Genomic DNA, 24,937 nt, shown 5'->3' on the forward strand with positions numbered 1-24,937 from the left:
CGCTTTGTACTATGTGCAGTTAATCTGATATGCCACCGCCTGACCCCAGTAAATTTTAAAGAACATGAGTTACCACTATGAGAACTTAACTGCCTCTTTCTCAGCCAGGCCCAAACAAACCCATGAGAAAAATGGACAAGAGATGCTGACATTTGGCCTGGTGAGGGCTGACTTGGAGTCAAGAGGCCAGTAATGCAGATGCGACAACATCACAGACTTAGAAAAAACACACCTAATTTTATTTTAATGAATTCCGTGATTCTTAAATCTTGTTTATCCCCTGCCCCCCCCCCCCCACAGCCCTCACTGGGGAGAGGTAAAACTGTCCCAGTTATCAAAAAATTCAAATCTCCTCTTCTTGGATGAGCAGCCGGCTGATGTGCCTTCATCCGGTATGTCTTCTCCGTCCAGGGAGCCACTCTGTGCAGCTCCTGAAGCACTTCCTGGGTCAAAGAGCTCTGCAGCCTCCAGGAGCTCCTTGTCATTCCCATCTTCTTCTAAGGACTTCTGGAATAGGTCGTAGATGGTCTGCTGCATTGGGTCCTTTGTCAGAGGAGGGAAAGAAAGCATGAAAGAGACAAAGGTTGGTGGGGACCTCAAAGGCGAGGGACCAGGCGCAGCTGAGGGCTAACTGCCTATCACCATAGCAGCAGACACTTCTCTGCTGCTTTCCTCAGTGGAGAAAGGAAATGGAGGGCTGGGGAGACAGCATAATGGTTCTGCAAAGGACTTCCAAAAATCAGAGGCTCTGAGGTCCAGGTTCAATCCCTAGCATCACTGTAAGCCAGAGCTGAGCAGGGCTCTCTGTATCTTTGTCTTTGTATATATATGTTTTTCTCTCTCTCATTAAAATAAAGTGAATAAAACATTTTAAAAAAAAACAACAGGTTAAGTGCACATGGCACAAAGGCCAAGGACCGGCGTAAGGATCTCAATTTGAACACCCAGCTCACCACCTGCAGGGGAGTCGCTTCACAGGTGGTGAAGCAGGTCTGCAGGTGTCTGTCTTTCTCTCCCCCTCTATGTCTTCCTCTCCTCTCTCCATTTCTCTCTGTCCTATCCAACAATGACATCAATAACAACAATAACTATAACAATAAAAAACAAGGGCAACAAAAGGGAATAAATAAATATTAAAAAAACACAAAATAAAATATGTTTAGAAAACCATCTTTCTCTTTAAAAAGTATCTGTGTATGGCAGAGCTTGATAGCATAATGGTTATGCAAAGAGACTCTCATACCTGAGGCTCTGAAGTCCCAGGTTCAATCCTCTGCACCATCATAAACCAGAGCTGAGGGAGTCGGGCTGTAGCACAGCGGGTTGAGCTCAGGTGGCGCCAAACGCAAGGACCAGCATAAGAATCCTGGTTCTAGCCCCTGCCTCTCCACCTGCAGGGGAGTCTTGCTTCACAGGCGGTGAAGCAGGTCTGCAGGTGTCTATCTTTTTCTCCCCCTCTGTCTTCCCCTCCTCTCTCCATTTCTCTCTGTCCTATCCAACAACGATGACATCAATAACAACAATAGTAACCGCAACAATAAAAAACAAGGGCCAACAAAAGGGAGTAAATAAATATGAAATAAAACAAAACAAAAACAACCAGAGCTGAGCAGTGCTCTGGGGGAAAAAAAGGATCTGTATGCCTGTTTATTAGCTGTGGCTTATGGTAGTGCCAGAGATCAAACCTGGGACCGCTGGAGTCTCAGACATGCAAGTTCTATGCTGAGCTGCAAAGTCATCTCCCAGACCCCCAACCCCAAAGCATCTCCGTATCTCACTTGTGCATCCTCAAATCTCTTCCTTCTCCCAACAAGTCTTGTTCTGAAAGTCTCCCTGACTTGACATCCCCGGGGCATCCCAACCTTGACTCTCATACAGCAAACTGGCACCGAGCTTGTTTCTCCCATCAGCCCCCTCGGCACTACAGTCTGTACTGGGGCCGCATGGATCTGCAAGGGCCCTGCCTGACTTCCCGCTTCAAGTCCCTTTCCATTTCCATCAGTGACTGGGTGATTCCCCCCTACGATGCCCTGCAACACAAGTTTCTGTCTTTGCCATGTCACTGGGTTGCTCTGAGTCTGACTCATCAAGTCTAAACTTCCACCTCTAGCTTTTCAGACTCTCGCATCAGGTTTCCACCTAACAGGCCACTATTATCATTATTTGCCTGCAGGGTTATTGCCGTGTCTCAATGCCAGCACTACGAATCCACTGCTCCTGGAGGACATTTTTTCCATTTTATTAGATAAGACAGAAAGCAACTGAGAGGGGACAGAGAGATAAGAGAAATATAGACATATGCAGACCTGCTTCACAGCTTGTGAAGCGTCCCACCTGCGGGTGGGGAGCTGGGGACTCGAACCCAGATACATGTGCATGTCCCTGTGCTTCATACTGTGTGCACTTCACTGGGTGCACCACCTCCCGGCTCCCAAGTGAAATTCTTTGAAGCATGATCTTAGGATCCCGTCACGTGAGAACTCCAGATTATCCAGTTAAACACATGCTACTTCATCTTTCTGAATCCCAGCCTGAAGGCTACAAATGGGAGTGGTGCTGAAGACACCAGTCAGCGCCCGCCATCCATAGGGCCTACTCAGGAAGACTACCTCATCAGCTGCTAAATCAAGGAATTACTGGCCAAGTGTCTGTCAAGTCCAAGAGGTCTGCTAACGTGCCTTTGACTGCGATGACAGCAGCAGCGCCTGCTGACTTGAAGTGTGAATAACTAATGGGTCAGATTAATATTTCACATCCCCTCTCAGGAGGCAGGCATGACCTTTTGCTATCTTGGTGAGGTATAACCTCTTCTGCCTTTGTCTCCTGTACAGAGGCAACATTTCTTTGTCTAGTAGTCGATAGAATTTCCAGCCCCATTTGATTAAAAACAACACTAACAACTAGATAACACGTATTGGCCAAAATGAAGAAACCCCATTTAAATCATCTTGCATTTACTCTGTGGGCAGAAATTCTTAATAATGGGGCCAGGCTGTGCTGCACCTGGTTAAGTGCACATATTACAGTGTGCAAGGACCCAGTTCAAGTCCCTGGTCCTCACCTGCAGGGGAAAGTTTTGCAAGTGGTGAGGCAGGGCTGCAGGGTCCTTCCCTCTATCTTCTCTCTCAATTTCTGTCCCTAGCCAATAATCAATCAATCAATCAATATTTAAATAAAAAATTCAGAGTGAGGGTAAAGCCAGGATGAATACATATGAATCATAACTCACAAACTCATTTTCACTAGTTATGGATCTTTAAATAATTAGATTCATTCTTTTTTCAAAGATAACCAAAGCTTTGTTAAAATATTTATCATTTGACTGAACTAGAGAGTTCTTTATTTTTTAATACAGTATATTTATTTATTTATTTATTAATGAGAAAGATAGGAAGAGAGAGAAAGAACCAGACATCACTCTGGCACATGTGCCGCCGTGCATCGAACTCGCGACCTCATGCTTGAGAGTCCAAAGCTTTACTACTGCGCCACCTCCCGGACCACTAGAGAGTTCGTTAAAAAACGTAAAAACTAAGCTTTAAAATTGGTTTATTAATTGTTTTCATCTAAAAATGTAATTTATATTCTACATTTTCAAAATATGACCTGAGCCGTCTTTATCCCAATAATTATATTTTGGGAGAAAGGATTTAGTTGCTAAGTAAATGCAAATGCAAGATCAAGTTCTCAGACTCTTAAGTCCTCATGTCACCTATGAGATCTGACTGGTTTTAATTCAGCTTCTGATGAAAGAGAGAGAGAGAGCAAGAGAGAGAGAGAGAGAACGAGAACCTGAGATTCTCAACAAGCTATCCTAAGAGACTCAGGCTTCTCTGTCCAAGCTCTCTTGACAGAAGTAATTCACTCATGAGTCACTGAACAGCAAGTGGTGATTTCTGAGTTCTTATCTTGCTGACTACTCACTTGGAAGGAAGTCTCTGAAGACTTGTGCACCTCATTCCATGGATACCAAAGAAGAAGAGGCCATGGAAGTAACAGGGATGGAATGTGGAGGCTGGGCTATCAGGCCTGGGGCTGGCTTCTCCAGAGGTCCTCCTCTCAGCATCTGGGACAAGGCTCATCTGTCACAGGTGTTCCCTGGCCTGTCTCTTTCTCTCTCCAGGGATGTCAATAGGGCTCAGTGCCTGCACTATGAATCCACTGTTCCTGGAGGCCATTTCCCCCCATTTTTGTTGCCCTTGTTGTTGTTGTTATAGCTGTTGTTGTTGGATAGGGCAGAGAGAAATGGAGAGAGGAGGGGAAGACAGAGGGGGAGAGAAAGATAGACATCTGCAGACCTGCTTCACCGCCTGTGAAGTGACTCTCCTGCAGGTGGGGAGCCAGGGGCTTAAACCGGGATCCTTACGCTGGTCCTTGTGCTTCTTACCATGTGTGCTTAACCTGATGCACTACTGCCCTGCTCCCTCTCCCTGTCTTCTTAATTCTCTTGATAATAAGAGCAGTGGTTACAGGGGCCAGGTGATGGTGCACCTGGCTGAGTATACATGTTACCATGTGTGAGGACCTGGGTTCAAGTCTCCAGTCCCCACCTGGAAGGAGGAAGCTTGTCGAACGGTGCAGCAGTACTGTTGGCGTCTCTGTCTCTTTCTCCATCTCCTTCTACCCTGGATTTCTGTCTCTTAAAAAAACGGAGCTGAGGTTACAGAGGGAGTGCTGGCGGAGAAATACCTTGGGCTGGTGTCCTATCATTTGTGCCTCTAGGTAAGTCTTACTACTCTGCAAAACTCAGTTTACCCTTCTATAAAATGGGGAGATGCTGAGAATTCAATGCAATACCAGAGGGGAAAAAGACAGAAAAGCAACCATCAGTGGCCTGGGATATAGCATGGTGGATAAAGTACTGGACTTTCAAGCATGAGGTCCTGAGTTTAATCCCCAGTATCACATCTGTCAGAGTGATGCTTGGGTTCTCTCAACATTTTTTTTGAAGACATTTTTATTTTATTATTACTACTATTTATTTAACCAGAGCAATGCTAGTGGTACAGGGGATTGAACCTGGGACTTTGGATTCTCAGGCTCAAGAGTCTGTTTGCTTAACCATTATGCTATCTACCTTCGATTTTTATTTAATTTTTTAAAAGAGACAGAGGACAGGACCAGCACACTGCTCAGCTGAGGTTTATGGTGGCGCTAGGGACTGAACCTGGGACTTTGGAGCCTCAGGTATGATAGTCTTTTTGCAGAACCATTGTGCTATCTCTCCAGTCCTCTCTTATCATTAACAAATATATTTTTTTAAAAAGGAGAAGAAGAAGGAGAAGAAAGAAACAAAGGTAAAAAAGCATTATCTTGGGGGGAGTTGGGCGGCAGCGCAGCAGGTTAAGTGTAGGTGGCACAAAGCGCAAGGGCCACCGTAAGGATCATGGTTCAAGCCCCTGGGCTCCCTACCTGCAGGGTTGTCGCTTCACAGGCGGTGAAGCAGGTCTGCAGGTGTCTATCTTTCTCCCCACCCCACCCCTGTCTTCCCCTCCTCTCTCCATTTCTCTCTGTCCTATCTAACAACAACAACATCAATAACAACAACAATAACTACAACAATAAAACAAGGGCAACAAAAGGGAAAATAAATAAATATATAAAAAAGGCATCATCTTGTTGTGAGCACTCCTTTGATCTGTGCTGGGACTGCCCCATGGCAGCTGTGCTATCTGGTGCTACTCTGTGCTCTGTTCTAGGTTTTTTTTTTTTTTTTTTTTTTTTTTTTTTTTGCAACAATTCAACAGCAACCATGGGAGCTTTCAGTTTGCTTCTTTCTTTCTTTCTTTCTTTCTGCTTTCCTTCCTTTTTAAATTTTTTTTATTGTCATCTTTTTTTATATTTATTTATTTTCCCTTTTTGTTGCCCTTGTTTTATTGTTGTAGTTACTATTGATGTCATTGTTGGATAGGACAGAGAGAAATGGAGAGAGGAGGGGAAGACAGAGAGGGGGAGAGAGAGATAGACACCTGCAGACCTGCTTCACCGCCTGTGAAGTGACTCCCCTGCAGGTGGGGAGCTGGGGACTCAAACTGGGATCCTTATGCCAGTCCTTGCGCTTTATGCCACCTGTGCGTAACCCGCTGCGCTACTGCCCGACTCCCTATTATCATCTTTATTTATTGGACAGTGAAGCCAGAAATTAAGAGGAAGGGGGAAACAGAGAGGAAGCATGAAAAAGAGACCCCTGCAGCCCTGCTTCACCACTTGTGGAGCTGCCTTCCTGCTGGGGGCTCGAACCCAGGTCCTTGCACTTGGTAACATATGCGCTCAACCAGGCGCGCCACAGTCTGGCCCCTTCAGTTAGTTTCTAGTGGCCAATAGAAGCAGCAGCATCTAGAAACCCGAGTCTCCTGAGGGCACATCAGAGGCAGTGGGAGCTGACACTTTCACTTCTCCACGAGCAGGGCACACAGGCAGTGAACTGAGAATGACCACAGGCCTGGCATCTTGGAGATGGGCTGATCCTGGGAGTGCATCTCCTGGGCTGGGCTGAGTGCATCTTATCTGCTCACTCAGCACGCCAGGGCTGGGTGGACAGCCTAACACCTCCCTCTATCCCAGCAGCTAGGGGCCACATGCTGGTGTTACCTTGTACAGGAAAACAGTGGATTCCGTCATTTCTGAAAAATTGGCTTCAGAAAGCCCAGCTTCACCCAGAACTTTAATCTTCTCTTGAATCAGGGGCCTGTTGGGGAGACATGAGCTGCAGTGAATATAACATGCAAAGAACGAGCAGGTGATGCAAATAAAAAGGGAGCCAGGTGGTGGTGCAGCGGGTTAAGCACACATAATATGAAGCGCAAGGACCCACACAAGGATCCTGGTTGAAGCCCTGGCTCCCCACCTGCAGGGGGGTTGCTTCACAAACAGTGAAGCAGGTCTGCAGGTGTCTATCTTTCTTTCTCCCTCTCCCTATCCTCCCCCCAGTTTCTATCCGTCCTATCAAAACAAAACAAAACAAAAATCAAAAGAATGACCACAGAAGCAATGGATTCATAGTGCAGGCACTGAGCCCCAACAATAACCCTGGAGGCAAAGTAAATAAATAAATAAATAAATAAATAAATAAATAAATAAAATTAAACCCAACTGCCAGCTCAAATCATCAGGTTCAAGGCTCTTTCTACTTTCTACTCTTTCATCCTACTATATACAGGTAATGAATGCTTCTCATTTTAACAAATTTGCACATCCTGTTGTAAGTTGCCCAACGAACAAATTTACTAAATGGGGGGGGGGTGAGCAAAGGGGTGACCTGTACATACTGCAAGTGTATGTGTACACACATATCCCAGAAGGTTGGAGACAGAGCAGCAGTGGTGGAAGCCAAGGAAGCAGTCTTTTCCTTCTCTCCCCACCACCCCTTGTAACACAGATGAACCCCTGGGATTGAGACCCCCCCCCCCCCCCGTCTTACTCATGCAGCACTCTGTGGCCAGAGGAGAAGGTGAGGAGGTGGGGGGCCTTCTCCTGATGACTCAGTAGAGACTGTAAACTGTAGCCTTTCAAACACATTGGCAAGGGGGCCCAGGCAGTCTGTCTCATTAGCACCTCCACAAATGAAATTTCACGTGTACCCTACCAGTCCCTTGTCTGGGCCAGTGGGGAAAGGAGGCTCAGCTCTGTGGGATTTCCCCATGCACCTGCAAACCACCACTGAGCACCAGTGACAGAGGCCAAACACACTCTTGATTGAAAGTAGGGGGTACAGACGTTACCACCAGGCCTTTCCTGTGAAGCCCTGAAACCTGACACCAGGCAGATGTACTTAGGGTGTGAAGGAAAGACACATTTGACCCCCCACTGCCGGGTGGGCATGGTATTACCAGAGGTAGTCGTCAGCCGTGCCTCTCGCCACAAGGTAGTGGATGCCCACAGAACTCGACTGGCCGATGCGGTGTACACGGTCCTCGGCCTGGATCAGCACCTGTGAGGCCGAGGGGTTGGGGTGTAGGAGGTGGAGGGGAAGTAGATCAGCCCCCATGGCAGGCAGCCGCTTGTCCCAGAGTCTGTCACAGTGTTTCCTCCTCCAAATACTTCACTGTCCCCTGAGGCAGCAGGCTGCAGTCTACCTGCAAACGCTGAGTCATCTATGCTGAGTAATCTAGGAGAGGAATCAGGCAGCGCTGCAGCTTGGGAACTCAGCCTGCCTCTGGACAGCTGTGCCTGGTTGCCCTGGGTTGAGTGTGCAGAGTGGGGTGACTGCAGGCTCTGCTGTTTGGCTGGGTGAGGAGGGCAACTGGGGGAACCTGACACACTTCTGCCTGTCTCTGTGAAACCACTAGCTGTCCTCTATGGAAATGAACACAGCGCACCCAAGGAAGAGGCCGGTCGAATGGGAGAGGTGGGATTCACATGGAGGTGAGCGCTGAGCGATCCACTCAAGAACAAAGCCCAAGAGTGCTGATCCTACGGTAAAACTCCTTCAACTTGATAAGCCAAAAAGAGAAGGATGAAAACTGGATGATCTCACTCACAGATGGGACTTAAGAGACAAGGAAAGAAAGGGAAAACACAAGATGAAACTTGGGCTGGGCTTGGGGTACTGCAACAAGGCAAAGGACTTTGGGGAAGGAGAGGAAGGGAGGGGACTGGTGTGGGGGGGCTGCTTTGGGCTCCTGGTGCATGATGGTGGCAAAGGGCCTAAGTTGAGGTCAGAGCACTTTGCAGACATCTAGCAAGAGGAAATGAGAAATCACACCTATGTCTCCATATCTCACCAACTATACTCTGACCATTAACCCCCCCAAGTGATTAAAAATAAACAAAAGCCTCCTGCAACCTTGAAGTCTACCCATCCTTGGGGTAGTCATCTTTGGAGGAGGCAAAGAAAATCACATTCCATGACGACACCACAGGAGGGAGGTTATGAGTCCAAAGACATGTCCTCTGTCTGCTTTGACAGCCCACAGCTGATTGGTGAAGGCCCACGGGCATAGCACCCATGTGTAAGGAACACCAGGGAGTCCAGCGGTAGTGCAGCGGGTTAACTACGTAAAGATCCTGGTTCGAGCCCCAGGCTCTCCACCTGCAGGGGAGTTGCTTCACAAGTGGTGAAGCAGGTATCTGTCTTTCTCTCCCCCTCTCCTCTCCATTTCTCTCTGTCCTATCTAACAAGGATGACATCAATAACAACAACAATAACTACAACAATAAAAAAAAAAAAAAACAAGGGCAACAAAAGGGAAAAATAAATATATTAAGAAGCAAAAAAGGTGTGGTATACCCAGTCCCCTCGTTGTGGCCCCAGCCGCGGCAAGAGCACCTCTCAGGGCAGAGACGGGAAAGGCAGAGGCCCAGGCTGGTGCTGCCGCTGCCACGTGTTTCCCATAAGCAACGGGTATGCACCAAGCTGTATGTCCCCACCGCCTCAGACAGCCAGGAATACTAAGACTCCACCCCCTTTTTTTTTAAGTTTTTTAAAAAATATTTATTTATTTATTTTTCCTTTTGTTGCCCTTATTGTTTTATTGTTGTAGTTATTATTGTTGTTCTTGATGTCATCATTGTCGGTTGGACAGGACAGAGAGAAATGGAGAGAGGAGGGGAAGACAGAGAGGGGGAGAGAAAGATAGACACCTGCAGACCTGCTTCACCGCCTGTGAAGCAACTCCCCTGCAGGTGGGGAGCCGGGGCTCGAACCGGATCCTTTCGCCTGTTCTTGTGCTTTGCGCCACGTGTGCTTAACCCACTGCGCTACTGCCCGACTTCCACCCCCCCCTTTTTTTTTTAAATTTGAGACAGAAGGGGAATGATGGAGAGAGAGACAGAGAGACACCTACAGCCCTATTTCACCACTTGTGAAACTTTCCCCCTACAGGGGACCAAGGGCTTGAACCTGGGTCTTTGCACTCTAATATGTCCCGTTAACCAGATGCACCACTGTCTGGCTCCTACTTTAATGCTTTTGAAGCTTTCCCCCTGCAGGGAGGGGCTGGGGGCTTGAACCTAGGTTCCTGCATATGGTAACAGGTGCATTTAACCATGCACACCACTGCCCAGCCCCCCTCTGAGCCTCAGACAACTCCAGTATCCCCTTGGATAAGCAGCACTGCTGCTCACCTGACGTGAGCAGTCATCCTTAGGCTGCTGGGGAGACCTCACGTGCCAGTCATCACTGAGAAGCTGAGTCTACGTGATGACTGGTAGGAGCAGGCGCAGCACCAGGGTCAGCCTGCAGAAGCCCGCTTTCCCGGCTGGCTGACATGAGCCCCTGCCTCTCCGCAGCCCCAGAGCTGCGTCCCTTACCCCTGGGTTCCAGAACAGCTCGGCGAACACCACCAAGTCAGCAGAGGAGAGGGTGAGGCCCATGTTGGCGGCGGTGATGGACAGCACGGCCACCACGTGCCTCTCGGACAGCTGGAAGCGCTGGCACAGCTCCTCGCGGTCTGCCGAGGGGGTGGCACCATCGATGCGGATGTGCTGCACATGCTGTGGAGGAGGGAGGCGCCTGTGTCAGGCTGTGGATGGAGCCACTCGGCCGTTCTGGCCTGGATCCAGGTAGGGTATCAAGTCTGTCACTTATTGGGGACAGGAACGGGTGGGGAGGGAAAGCTTCCTTCCTGTGTTTCTTTTAATTTCTTTCCTTTTTTTTTTTTAAATAATATTTTACTTGCTTTGGATAGAGATAAATTGAGAAGAAGCTGGGGAGACAGCATACTGGTTCTGTGAAATACTCTCAAAGCCTGAGGCTCCAAGGTCCCAGGTTCAATCCCCAGCACTACCACAAGCCAGAGCTTAGCAGTGCTCTGGTCTCTCTCCCTCTCTCATCACAATAAAATATTTTTAAAGAGAGAGAAGTTGTGGTCCAGGAGGTGGCGCAGTGGGTAAAGCACTGGACTCTCAAGCATGAGGTCCTGAGTTCAATCGCTAGCAACACATGTACCAGAGTGATGTCTCGTTCTTTCTCTCTCTCCCTCATCTTTCTCATTAATAAATAAATAAAATATTAAAAAAAGAGAAACTTTAAAAAAAGAAGTTGAAAAGGAAGTGTGTGTGGGAGGAGAGAGGGGGAGAGAAAGAGAGAGAGAGAGAGAGATACCTGATACCTGCAGCATTATTTTCCCACTCAAGAAGTTTCCCCACTGCAGGCAGGGGCTGGGGCTGGAGCTGCAGTCCTCATGCACTGCCACAGAGATGCACTCTGCCAGGTGCGCCACCACCTGGTCCTGTCTTTTTTTTTAACATTAAAAAAATTTAATTAATTAATTTATTTAAAATATTTTATTTATTAGAAGGATAGGAGGAGAGAAAGAACCAGACATCACTCTGGTATATGTGCTGCCAGGGCTTGAACTCAGGACCTCATGCTTGAGAGCCCAATGCTTTATCCACTGCGCCACCTCACGGACCACAACATCCAGGAAGAAATAACGCACAGTAAGAACACCTCGTGGTGGGTTCCAGAGGGAGCCTACCTTCCTCTCCAGCTCCTTCGTGATAGCATCCAGAACCACCTTGTGGTGTGCAAACACCAGAAACTTCTCTTTCCCACTCTCCAGCAGGTCCAGGATGTATTCTCTGCATTTGACAGAGACAACGCAATGGATCAGACACACAGTCATTCAGGTGTGGTTAATGACTTTGAGGCACTGTGTGTGGAGTAGAGAGTTGCCATCAGGGAGCCTATCCTCTCCAAAGGGCTTCCCCCACCCTTCCCCTCACACCAAGTAACCACGAGAATTTATCTTTAGCCATATGCACAAATGGTTTGTCCTTCCAAACTTTTTAATCAATTTCCCACAAACACAAAGAGAAAGAAAAAAAAAAAAAAAACGAAAGCATCCTGTTGCTGTATGCACTCTGACTGGTGTGTTACTAAGACTTTCTTACTATCCAGGATCACAGAAGATAATTAAGGGCTTTTGCTTTGGTTGCTACTCTCATGATAATATGGTTTTTTAAATAAAACTTGAAGTGTCTCCTATAATTCTGAAAATGCCTAGGCAGGGGGTTAGGGGATTCTTGATGATAATCAAATTTCAGGAAGTGTAATATTGAGACATAAGTAATAAGACTGAAGGGAAGGTCAGGGCACTCTTTGTGGCTCCCTCCCATGATAGACCACAGATGACAGAGCCCACAGTTAAGCCCATGATAACTCGATTCCTTTCTGGGGTGAAGGAACATGGAATGAAAGACCTTATGTGCTTGGTCCTTGCTCTACCTTTGATTTCCTCCACTTTTCGTGATGGCCCACCTCCCGGGGAGCTGGAGAATTGGAGAACTGGCCAGTGTGCAGACCTGCTTGGTCTCCCTGAAGGTTCTGCCCTCCACAGAGTGTTTCACAGCCCCAGTACAAGTGCTTCCTCACAGCCCCACCAGGTCGTCTGAATCTGTCCGGAGGGGAGGACACATCGCCCTTGGTAGAGATGGACCCCATCTCAAAGGTTTCCTGGGAGTCGGGCAGTAGCGCAGTGAGTTAAGCACACGTGGCGCAAAGCGCAAGGACCTGCGTTAAGAATCCCGGTTCGAGCCCCTGGCACCCCACTTGCAGGGGAGTCGCTTCACAGGTAGTGAAGCAGGTCTGCAGGTGTCTGTCTTTCTCTCTCCCTCTCTGTCTTCCCCTCCTCTCTCCATTTCTCTCTGTCCTATCCAACAGTGATGACATCAATAACAACAACAATAATAACAATAATAAAACAACAAGGGCAGCAAAAGGAAATAAATAATTATTTTAAAAAATAAAGGTTTCCCATTGCAGCAGGTAGTGAAAAGCTGCCCTTCACAGATCTCAGAATTGTTTCAAACAACACAACAGCCAGCCAGGCTGGGGGAATAGCATAATGGTTACACAGAAAGACTTTCAGGCCTGAGGCACCAAAGGTCCCAGGTTCAAGCCCCAGCACCACGATCAACCACAACTGAGCAGTGTTCTAGCAAAAAAGAAAAACAAAAAACATTATGGCCAACCAAGATAAGGATTTGTGTTCAATTTGTAAGCTGTGTGCACTAAAAGAAGCTACTTTAATTAGTTTGTGAGACAAAATATGCCATGATATAAGCAAAAAAAAAAAAAAAAAAAAGTTATTGCTACAACATCAAAAAGTCACAAGGCTATTAGATCAACTTGGTCAGCTCATAAAAACCGCAGGCCCCAATTTTCCTAATGTCTCTCTCCCCTTTCTGACATAGGTCTGTGGTCCTCTGCTGCCCTAAGTATCTGAACCACCAGTCTGGAATTACTTTCCCATCACAGCAAGCTTAGTTTTTATATCAAAAGATCTTCATTAAAATACAGACAAGCAGGGAGTCGGGCAGTAGCGCAGCGGGTTAAGCACACATGGTGCAAAGCACAAGGACCAGTGTAAGGATCCCGGTTCGAGCCCCCAGCTCCCTACCTGCAGGGAAGTCACTTCACAAGCGGTGAAGCAGGTCTGCAAGTGTCTTATCTTTCTCTTCCTCCTCTCTGTCTTCCCCTCCTCTCTCCATTTCTTTCTGTCCTAGCCAACAATGATGACATCAAGAACAACAGTAACTACTATGATAAAACAACAAGGGCAACAATAGGGAATAAATAAAAAAAAAAAAAAACAAGCAGCAGGAAAGGGGGGCAATTAGAAGGGATTGGGGTTTTAAGATTTAGAATCTGATTTCCATTTATCTACTGGTTGCACTCTCTTTGAGGTCCAGGGGTTTACATGAAACTAACTCAGCTTCTGCATTTTAAAAAATTGGGTTCATGTGACTTATTCTATTGACCTCACAAAGAGGCTGTGAGTGGAAAATGAGTTACCAGTTGTCAAAGTTGTTGGAAACTATAGGAGTCGTGGTGTGTGTGTGTGTGTGTGTTTCTAAGAGCACTGCTCAGCTCTAGCTTACTGTGGGGCAGGGGAATGAACCCATGACGTCAGAGCCCCAGGCACACAGATCTTTAGCAGAACCATTATGCTATCTCCTACACCCTGATGGAAACCAGAAAGCACTGTATAATTATCATGAAATTTCTGAAGAAAGCATGTATGTAGTATGGTATGTTCTGGACTCAATGTTTGTGCTCTTTCTCTCCAGTTCATACATGGAAATCCTAATGCCCTGTGTGGAGTCATGAGGAGGCTGAACTTAGGGATACAGGTCCTGAAGGCAGAGCCGTAATTAATGGGGTTAGTACTCTTTAGAGAGAGACTTCAGAGAGATCTCCGTCCTTTCTGTCACAGGAGGATACAGTGAGAAGACAAACCAGGAAGAAGATACCAGACAGTAAGTAAGTCTTCCAGGGCTTTGATATTCAACTTCCCAGTCACTAGAACTGTGAGAAGATGTTCTGTTTTGGGGCCAGGTGGTGGTGCACCTGGTTGAGCGCACATGCTACAATGCACAAAGACCCACGTTCAAGCCCCTGGTCCCCACCTGTAGGGGGAAAGCTTTGTTACGAGTGGTGAAGCAGTGCTTTAGACGTCTATCTACCCCTTTCCCTCTCAATTTCTGTCACTACTTAATAAGTAATAAAATTGAAGTGTTTTGTTTTCTAGCTACTCATTCTTTGGTAAGGGATTGAGATAAAAGGTGGCTAGAGTTTGTTCAGAGATAACAGGGTTAGACCTAAAAATTCTTTTTTTTTTTTTATTTAAGAAAGTATTAATTAACAAAACCATAGGGTAGGAGGGGTACAACTCCACACAATTCCCACCGCCCAATCTCCATATCCCACCCCCTCCCCCGATAGCTTTCCCATTCTCTATCCCTCTGGGAGCATGGACCCAGGGTCATTGAGGGTTGCAGAAGGTAGAAGGTCTGGCTTCTGTAATTGCTTCCTCGCTGAACATGGAGACCTAAAAATTCTAAGGGCAGTGGGTGGGGCTGGGCCTAGCACTTGACAGACTCTGAATTTGGTGGGTCTCAGGATGGGAGTAGGGAGGAAAAGACCCACACCCTTGCCATATGGTACTGAGTAGCACATGAGCAACAGGGTTGGTGGGGGCAGTTGAGATTAGTTCTGGTCAAGTGTCCGGGCCATAAAACCACATCTGGAGTGTATGAGTCTAGGCTCAGCACCATGAATGAACAGGACTGTGCTTGGAGGAGAGGGAAAGCTGGCCAACACTCAGCAGTCTTTTTCTGGGGGGGAATCTGAGGCCCTACAATGGCAGCAGGCTCACTCTGACCCCATTCTAGGGTGTGCAGGGCGAGGCTGATGAGGCCAGTAATCCGGCAGCTGAGTGAGAGGGTGGAACAGGTTGTGTGTGTGTCTCAGTGTTTCCACAAATCCCACAGCCAATCTGGCACCCTCAAGCCTACGCTAGGTTCACTTTCATTGTAATCTAATCACCTGGACCATTATCCTGCCAGAGCCTTGCATGAGCATTAAACAGTAAAACAGGAAAACCGCACGTCACTAGAATTGCCTCAGGTCTTTACCACGTCGGTGTGTGAACATGAGCGGGCTTTTCTTCCTTTACAGAAAGTAGGCAATGAAGATCTTTCCTTTTCTTCCCTAACCCCCCAAGGTCAGTTTTAAATAGAAATAGGAACTTTTACTTTCATTTATAAGGTGAAAGGAAAACTATGTGTGAACACAGTCATCTGCCTATGTATGTCTTTATTTGCTTTTTTTTTTTTTTTTACTGTTGTAGTTATTGTTGTTGTTCTTGATGTCGTCATTGTTGGATAGAACAGAGAGAAATGGAGAGAGAAGGGGAAGACAGAGAGGGGGAAGAGAAAGACAGACACCTGCAGATCTGCTTTACCACCTGTGAAGTGACTCCCCTGCAGGTGGGGAGCCGGGGGCTTGAACCGGGATCCTTATGCCGGTCCTTGTGCTTTGCGCCATGTGTGCTTAACCCACTGTGCTACCACCCGACTCCCTATTTGCTTGTTTTAAAATATGTTATTTATTTTAATGACAGAGAGAGATACAGAAGTGGGGCTAGGTGGTGGCACACCTGGCTAAGTACACACATTACAGAGCACAAGGACCAGGATTTGAGCCACCAGTCCCCACCTGCAGGGGAGAAAGCTTTATGAGTGGTGAAGCAGGCCTGCAGGTGTCTCTCTCTCTCTTATTTCTCCCTCCTCTCTCGATTTCTGGCTGTCTCTATCCAATAAATAAGAGAGAAAGAGGGAGGGAGAGAAAGATACAGAGGCTAAGATACAGGGAAAGAAAAACCAAGGCACTGCTCAGCTCTGGTTTATATTGGTTCATGGGGGATCGAACTTGGGACTTCAAGGTCTCAGGCATGAAATTTTTTTTAACTTTTTTTTTTTTATTATCTTCATTTGTTTATTGGATAGTGACAGCCAGAAATCAAGAGGGAAGGGAGAGAGAGAGGTAGAGAGACACCTGCAGTACCGCTTCACCACTCACGAAGCTTTCCCCCTGTAGGTGGGGACCAGAGGCTTGAACCCACGTTCTTGTGCATTGTAACATGTGCGCTTAACCAGGTGTGTCACCACCTGCCTCCAGGCATGAAATTCTTTTGCAGAACCATTATGCTGTCTCCCCAGCTCTGCCCATATTCAATTTTGACATTTGCTTTTTGATGAAGGTAAACAGTGACTGGACCAGATAACCCTGGAGAAGACAGGAGAATCCCCATAAGGTATCCTACATGGTGTTTCACAAAACCCTAGTTTCTTTTTTCATGCATGTGGCCTCAGTTCTGGTAAAGGGGAAATGTGTCCCTGGACAGAGGATCTGCATAGTGATTGTGCAAACAGACTCTCATGCCTGAGGCTCCAAGGTCCCAGCTGTAGTCCCTTGAACCATCATATGCTTGAGCTGAGCAGTGCTCTAGTAAGAAGAGAGGGAGAGAGAGACAGAGAAAGGGGGAGAGAGAGAGAAGGAGACAGTCTGTTTTGTAGTCAATCCTACTTTTTTTAATATTCGTTTTTTAAGGGTACTTCTCTTTTATAGTTTCTTTAAAAATTTTTTTATATTTGTTTATTCCCTTTTGTTGCCCTTGTTGTTTTATTGCTGTAGTTGTTATTATTGTTGTCATCGTTGTTGGACAGGACAGAGAGAAATGGAGAGAGGAGGGGAAGACGGAGAAGAGGAAAGAAAGATAGACACCTGCAGACCTGCTTCACCGTCTGTGAAGTGACACCCCTGCAGGTGGGGAGCCCAGGGCTCAAACCGGGATCCTTTTGCCAGTCCTTGCGTTTGGCGCCACCTGCGCTTAACCCATTGCGCTGCCGCCTGACTCCCCTCTTTTATAATTTTTATTTATTTATTATTGAATTAGAAACAGAGAAATTGAGAGGGGAGGGGGATATAGAGAGAAGGAGAGAGACAGAGAGACACCTGCCTGCGGCTGAAACTCTCCTCCTGCAGGTGGGAACCAAGGGATTGAACCCAGGTCCTTAAACACTGTGGTGTGTGCACTTAACCACCAGGTGTACCACCACGTGGTTCCCAACCCTCCCTTCTCACATGTGACAGAAACCCCAGCTCACCCCGCACCTCTGGCTGTGCTATATGACAGGCCAGATGTCTTGAACTGTTCAAGGCAGCAAAATTCTCATCTCTAATAATTTCCTACAGAGCAGTAAAACTGTTCTGGCAGATTAAGGTCACCAATGTTTCTTTCTAAAGGGGTGTGTGTGTGTGTGTGTGTGTGTGTGTGTGTGTGTGTGTGTGTAGAGGAAGAGAGAGAGGGAGGGAGGAGGGAGGATGTAACTGGCCACCTGGTGACTACTTACATGACAGATGGGATTTTCGCTTCAGCCGTCTTGTTGAAGAAGAGAATGAGGGCTTCTTTCTGCTTCTGTTTCTGTGGGAAAGTAAAGCCAAAGGTTTTTAAGGAAAAGTTCCCTTCCTGAGAGTTTTGGGGTAAGCTGATGTAATGACTACCACTAAGAGCTTTGCAAATCCTAACACCAATGGTGAGGCTGGGGGCGGGGGGGTTTGGACTGATATTGGCTTGCCCACTTTTTTTTTTTTTTTTTTTAATACCAAGCCACTGGTACTATCTGGAAGTCAGTCTTGTCCTTGGAGACATGGTATTAGAACTACTCTGTCAACCGCTTGCAACTGCTGTGATAACCCATTTGAGGGAAGACACACAGACTTTCTCTTTGGGAAGCGCTTCAGGTAGGGCTTTGCCATACAGGCTAAGCTCACACGAGCAACTGACTGCAGCCTTGCCAAGAAGACCTACTTCAGGTGACTGCTGAACACCTGGCATCAGCCCCGTGCGGTTTGGCCCAGGTGTGCTCACACCCGACTGACCAGGCTCACTACTTCTTTTTTAACACTTTATCTTTATTTATTTATTGGATAGAGACAGACAGAAATAGAGAAGGAAGGGGGAGATAGAGAGGGAGAAAGACAGAGAGACACATGCAGCCCTGCTTCACCACTTGCAAAGCTTCCCCCCTGCAGGTGGGGACCGGGGGCTCGAACCTGGGTCCTTGTGCACTGTAACATGTGCGCTCAACCAGGTGTGCCACCACTGGGCCCCCAGGCTCACTTCTGTCTAAGCCTTACTGAACAAGTTTTGACTGACCTTGATGATTCTCTTCCAGCATCATCTCAACACCACTTTTTAAAATCATGACCCATTTTTTTAAACTTTATTTATTCCCTTTTGTTGCCCTTATTGTTTTGTTGTTGTAGTTGTTGTTGATGTCGTTGTTGTTGGACAGGACAGAGAGAAATGGAGAGAGGAGGGGAAGACAGAGAGGGGGAGAGAAAGATAGACACCTGCAGACCTGCTTCACCGCCTGTGAAGCGACTCCCCTGCAGGTGGGGAGCCAGGGGCTCGAACCAGGATCCTTTCACTGGTCCTTGCACTTTGCGCCACGGGCGCTTAACCCACTGCGCTACCGCCTGACTCCCATCTCAACACCACTGACCTGTTTCCCCTTTACAGGAACTGACTTCCCAGGAGAAGAGAACTCAGGTTCTCGGTAGTTTGTGTCTCAACAAACCCTGGGTCAGAGAGGCAGCGCACCGGGCATGACATCTGCCTTGCATTAATACATGTCGGCCGCGCTCAAGCCCTGGCACCAAGTGGGAAGTGCAGAGTTAACACTGCTGTGCTGTGCTGTCTCTCTTCTCCTGCCCTTCCCTGAATCTATTATACTTTCAACATGAGAGAAATCAATAGTTTTTATTTAAAAGAAAGAACTCTTCCAGACAGAGTAGACATAATACTCGTCTATGAAAGATTCCACTTCTTCTTTTACCAGACATTCACCAGGACATTTCAAATAACCTGCATCCTTTGTTCCTACTTCCTAGGTTTTTATTAAATTAGATCTACTGTGGTTTTGAATTTATTTTCAACCCCAGAATTTGAACGCATAGTCAAAAGGCAGATGGGTGAGCTGGTCCTGTCACCAGGAAGTCTGCACAGACTTGTTTGGTTTGTCTGCTCCTGATCTTGCTGATCAAAAAAAAAAAAAAAAAGGCTTTAGACAAAAGATGATTAGAGTCAGCTTTTCCTTGCCCTTGAAGAGGTAAAGAGGTGCCCATTATTTTGGCTGAAAATGAGAAAAAGATTTCTTTCTATCTTGTATTTTATAAGTTGCCTGCTTCATACTTTGCTCATGATTTAAAGGTTTTCTAAAAAGCATGTTTTTCAGGGGCCAGGCGGTAATGCAGTGGGTTAAGCGCACGTGGTGTAAAACACAAGGACCGGCCTAAGGATCTCGGTTCAAGCCCCTGGCTCCCTACCTGCAGGGGAGTCGCTTCACAGGCGGTGAAGCAGGTCTGCAGGTGTCTTATCTTTCTTTCCCCGTCTCTGTCTTCCCTTCCTCCCTCAATTTCTCTGTCCTATCCAACAACAACGACAACAATAATATCAACAACAACAACAACGATACACAACAAGGGCAACAAAAGGGAAAAAAATGGCCTCCAGGAGCAGTGGATTCATAGTGCAAGCACCGAGACCAAGCAATAACCCTGCAGGCAAAAGGAAAAAAAATAAATAAACATGTTTTTCTCTAGGTGGGAACAGACGACCAAAAAAAAAAAAACTTTCTTGGGCAGGTCAGCAAAGATTTTCAAAGTCATCATAATCTGTAAAGTTTCAGGGAGACTTGAGGCCAAAAGTTCTGATAAAAATAGGATTGGCTGGGGGTTGGAGGAGGGCAGTGAAACAGCTCACCTGCTATTGCCATGTGCACAGCCCAGGTTCAAGCCTGGCCCTCCCTACACTGAAGGAAGCTTCAGTGCTATGATCTCTTTCATTCATTCTTTCTCTCTCTCTACCTTGCTGCCTTTTTGCCTCTATTAAAAAATATATATAAAGAAAAAATGGAGGTGTAGGTACTTTTAGCAGATTCACAGAGTATTCTTATTTGGCTAAAATCAAACTGTGGCATAAAGCCCCGATTCTCCATTTTAATTCTCTCCACAACCAGTCAGCATTCGGAAGGGACACCCAAGGCCATCTAGTCCACTCCACCTGATGCCGGCGTCCCTCCCAAGTTGAGTTAGGACAGTGCTTCCGCTGGGGTCTACAGATGCGCCCTAATCAGCAGCTTTGGGATGAGACCGCTTCTGAGGGTGCACAGCACAAAGGGCAGGTACTTGTTTTCTTTCCTTTATTTATTTATTAATAAGAAAGATAGGAGGAGAGAGAGAGAAAGAGAGAAAGAACCAGGCATCTCCCTGGTACGTGAGTTGCTGGGGATCAAACTTAGGAACTTCTGCTTGAAAGTCCAATGCTTTATCCACTGCGCCACCTCCCGGACCACCAGGAGCTTGTTTTCCATTATGAAGATGGAAACAGAAGGGAACCTAGTTTGCTTAGAGTTATCTACTGAAAAGAATCTAGTATGTGGCTCTGGTGTCACATTGATGGTAAACTGTACTAACTCCCTTTCTCTGTTTTAGGAAACAACTCTTAATTCTAAAATTCTGAGGGTGGAGATCACAATTGTCAAGGCTCTTTCCTGGGGGAATCCTGGAGAATTCCACTCCGATGGCAGGGGAAATGGCTGTGTACAGAATGAGTGCTTTACAGGCCTGCAAAACACAGGTTTGGCCCCCAGGTCCACATATACCAGAGTTGTTCTCCGGTCCTTCTAGCTCTGTCTCTCTCACAAAATATTGGGTTATCAAAAAAGTCATCAGATTTTTTTTCTGTTTTTTTTTTTATTTTTCCCTATTTATTTCCTTTTGTTGCCCTTGGTGTTTTATTTTATTATTGTTGTAGTTATTATTGATGTTGTTGTTGGACTGGACAGAGAGAAATGGAGACAGGAGGGTAAGACAGAGAGGGGGAAAGAAAGACAGACACCTGCAGACCTGCTTCACCGCTTGTGAAGGTGGGGAGTCAGGCGGCTCGAACCAGGATCCTTAAGCCGGTCCTTGCATTTTGTGACATGTGCGCGTAACCCGCTGCGCTACCCTCCGACTCCCTTTCTCTGTTTTTCTATGCAAAAATGCATCATTACTTTTCTGACAACCCAATAAATAAAACTGACCTTTTATTCCCCCCTTTACTGGGGGGATTAATGGTTTACAGTTGATAGTAAAATAGAGTATTCAGTACGTGTGTGACGTTTCTCAGTTTTCCACAGAACACTCTAACCCCCCACCTAGGTGCTCCTCTGCCATCATGTTCCAGGACCTGAACACCACTCCAGCCCCAGCCCAGAGTCCATGACTTTGGTGCAATGCACCAAAACACTGATCTTGACACAAGCAGTCAGAGGAGGCTCAGTGGGTAGGCTGCACAACTTGCAAACTACGATTTGATCCCTCATATCCCCACATGCTGGCATGGTGCTCTGGGGTCTGTCTATCTCTGTCTCTGTCTCTGTCTCTGTCTCTCTCTCAGCAATTGCACTGCAATTATGACTTTATTTAGTGGCTGGGGAAGTAGCTTAACTGGCAGAGCACAGAATGTGGATGCCTGATATCCCAGTTCGATTCCCAGCACTGCCTGTTACAATGGTGTAGTGGATTCTCTTCTTTGACTAAAAAGATGTAAATCATACCTAGCTTCTGGGCTGGGAAGACAGCACAAAAGTGATGCAAAGGACTTTCATGCCTGTGGTGCCAAGGTCCAGGTTCAAGCCTCAGCACCACCAAAAACCAGAGCTGAGCACTGCTCTGGTAAAGAAAGAAGGAAAAAAAGAAAAACCCAAAAAACTAAAAACAACTATAATCTGAGAGCCACTGCCTGCACTTCTACACCCATACAGTCGAGCCTTGTTTGAAAACCCCATGACAAAGAGGTTCTGCCCATTCACTTCCCCCAGGACATCCAGATCACTGTATGTACAAAAAAGCCACAAATTAAAGACAGCTTGGCAACTCACCAGTAGCCCCCTTGGTTACTAGCTAGACTCGCTCATCATGTAGCAAAAGAACATTTTAAAAACCATGTATCCAGCCTCCTGTCAGTCTTATTTATTTTGCAATCTCCCAGAAGAAGATCTCATCAAGGTCTATGTTTCTTTATATACCACAGTATTAAGCCCAGACTATGCTTTATGATAATGTCAAAAAAATGTCAAGGACTGTTATTTTCTTGGCAATGAATATATCAAGGTTTTTTCTCGAGAGGACAGAAATGGAGCTAGTGTAGATTACTTTATTGTACCTAGTACAGTATGACACTAATGACAGATATGAAATAAAAGTATTTTGAAAAGATAAAGCCACTGAAATAGAAAGACCTGAAAATACAGGAGAAAGAGGCCTGGTTATACACAGGCAGAGCTCTGTCACAAAGAGGATAATTCCTTAAGCATATCAGTCCCTGAGACCCTCAGTTTCCCTCTCTGGGGAATGGGGATGCCAATTTCTTGCCAAGCATCAACTATAAATTACAGGACTAAGAGAATTGAAAACTTACTTCACTATAGGCTGTCAACTTATTATTTTGATTAAAGTAAATGACATAGGACAGAGGGTTAACAATGGTTAACTCCAGGTGGGTGGGGAGAATACAGATCCAAGGATGACAGAGGACCTAGTGGGGGTTGTATTGTTATATGGAAAACTGGGAAATGTTATACATGTACAAACTATTGCATTTACTGCTGAATGTAAAACATTAATTCCCTAATAAAGAAATTATAAAAAAAAAAACAGAAAAAAAACCAATGGTTAACTCCAATATCAAATACATAAAAGACATAACTTCTCTAACAACTGCTATTAGACTGAACATCCAATTCCTTTGACTGTTTCAGAATATGCTCTCCTGCAGCAGCCTGAGGTGTATTTATTATTTTTTTTCTTTTTATTTTATTATTATTATTTTACCCGAGCACTGACAGTTCTGGCTTATGGTAGTGCTATGGACTGAACCTGGGACCTCAGAGCCTCAGGTACGAGAGTCAAAGAGACAGAAGCAGATAGGAGAGGGGTAGAGAGAGAGAGAAAGAGAGAGAGGGAGAGAGAGAGAGAAATCACAGCACCAAAGCTTCCCTGAATGTACCGGGAGCTGGGCTCAAACCTGGGTCATACACATTGATTAAGCAGGGCGCTATCCAAGTGAGCCATCCTACTGTCCCCGAGGTGTCATTTTATGACCATCCGTCCACAGTCGTCTGCATGGGTATAAAACCCAGACGAGGAATGACACAGGCTCACCGTCCTGGCCCAGGGAGGTGGGAGGAGTGGCTGGAAAGGCAAGTTAAGAGCAGCCGCAAGCACATCCCCTCCCCAGCCCCAGACTCACCGTGGCCCTGGTGGTCATCTCCTTGGCTGCAGCGTCCAGGGCGGCTCTGGCCTTGGCAGTGATGTGGCCTGGAGCGAGCAACACCATCTTGCGCTGCTTGGCGGGCAGCTGGGAGAGGACGTCGCACTTGAGGCGGCGCAGCATGATGGCTTCCTCCAGCAGCAGCTTCAGCTCGCCCAGGTTGGAGGAGCCTGAGTAGTCCCATCCCCAGGTCTGCTGTGGAGAGAGAGGCCAGACAGCTGATTATCTTTGTTTGTTGAGCTTTCCAGGGATTTAGGAAGCTGCTGTTTCTCCATATGAATTACCTGACCAAGACCAAGTACAATATAGTAAATACTATTGCCTACTGCAGTGTTGGGGTGGGGGGTGGCAGGGACTGGGGCAGGGATGCCCAGAACAGTCTGGCTGAAACCAGAAGTGGGTTTAAGAGTGCTTAGTCCTTGCAAGGACTGGCATAAGGATCCCAGTTCAAGCCCCCCACTCCCCAACTGCAGGGGAGTCGCTTCACAGGCGGTGAAGCAGGTCTGCAGGTGTCCATCTTTCTCTCCCCCCCTGTCTTCCCCTCCTCTCTCCATTTCTCTCTGTCCTATCTAACAACGACAACATCAATAACAACAATAACTACAACAACAATAAAAAACAAGGGCAACAAAAGGGAAAATAAATAAATAAAATAAAATAAAAAGAGTGCTTAGTCCTACAAAAACAATTAACAGGCCAGGAGAGACAGCATAGTGGTTCTGCAAAAGACTCATGCCTGAGGCTCTGAGGTCCCAGGATCAATCCAGCACCATCAGCCAAAGCAGACCAGTGCTCTGGCTAAAACAACAAATGAAACACTGAGTAGTTCATGAGAGGCAGTGAAGAGGAATGTTCTGTCACACATCTGGAAAAGACATTACTGGGGTCGGGCGGTAGTGCACCGGGCAGGTTATGTGCACACAGTGTGAAGCGCAAGGACCCGTGAAAGGATCCGGGTTCAAGCCCTAGGCTCCACCTGCAGGGGGTCACTTCACAGGCGGTGAAGCAGGTGTGCAGGTGTCTATCTTTCTCTCTCCCTCTCTATCTTCCCCATCCCTCTCAATTTCTCTCTGTCCTATCCAAAAAGAAAAAAAAAAAAAAATCCCACAAGAGCAGTGGTTTTGTAGTGCAGGCACCGAGCCCCAGCAATAACCCTGGATGAAAAAAAAAAAAAAAAAAAAAAAGACATTACCATCTCAAATAGAATCTCTATCCTTAGACTGGAGAGATAGCATAGTGGTTTTGCAAAAAAAAAAAAAAAAATCATGCCTAAGGCTCTCAGGTCCATTTAAAAGTGGATTTTCGAGTAGAGACACACACAGAAACTG

The 24,937-nt window shown here is 46.5% G+C and overlaps 1 protein-coding gene across 4 annotated transcripts in view; it reads right to left on the bottom strand.

The window, feature by feature from the left end:
• Nucleotides 1-246: 246 nt before the first annotated feature.
• The window catches only part of SMARCAL1 (SWI/SNF related, matrix associated, actin dependent regulator of chromatin, subfamily a like 1), a 67,565-nt gene continuing 42,874 nt past the window's right edge, over nt 247-24,937 (bottom strand). For 2 of the 4 annotated variants that reach the window (XM_007535668.3, XM_060193943.1), the window contains exons 12-18: nt 23,589-23,804; nt 17,641-17,711; nt 11,421-11,523; nt 10,252-10,434; nt 7,830-7,930; nt 6,592-6,688; nt 249-543 (exon numbers count right to left, since the gene is read on the bottom strand). In XM_007535668.3, coding sequence (XP_007535730.2) covers nt 304-543; nt 6,592-6,688; nt 7,830-7,930; nt 10,252-10,434; nt 11,421-11,523; nt 17,641-17,711; nt 23,589-23,804 — 1,011 coding nt within the window. In that variant the 3' untranslated portion in view covers nt 249-303. Of the gene's footprint in view, nt 544-6,591; nt 6,689-7,829; nt 7,931-10,251; nt 10,435-11,420; nt 11,524-17,640; nt 17,712-23,588; nt 23,805-24,937 lie in introns of all 4 variants that reach the window. The other 2 variants (XM_060193944.1, XM_060193942.1) reach the window with 2 other exon arrangements.

Source organism: Erinaceus europaeus, chromosome 7 (genome assembly GCF_950295315.1).
Source record: "Erinaceus europaeus chromosome 7, mEriEur2.1, whole genome shotgun sequence".
In the NCBI taxonomy this organism is placed as follows: Eukaryota; Metazoa; Chordata; class Mammalia; order Eulipotyphla; family Erinaceidae; genus Erinaceus; species Erinaceus europaeus.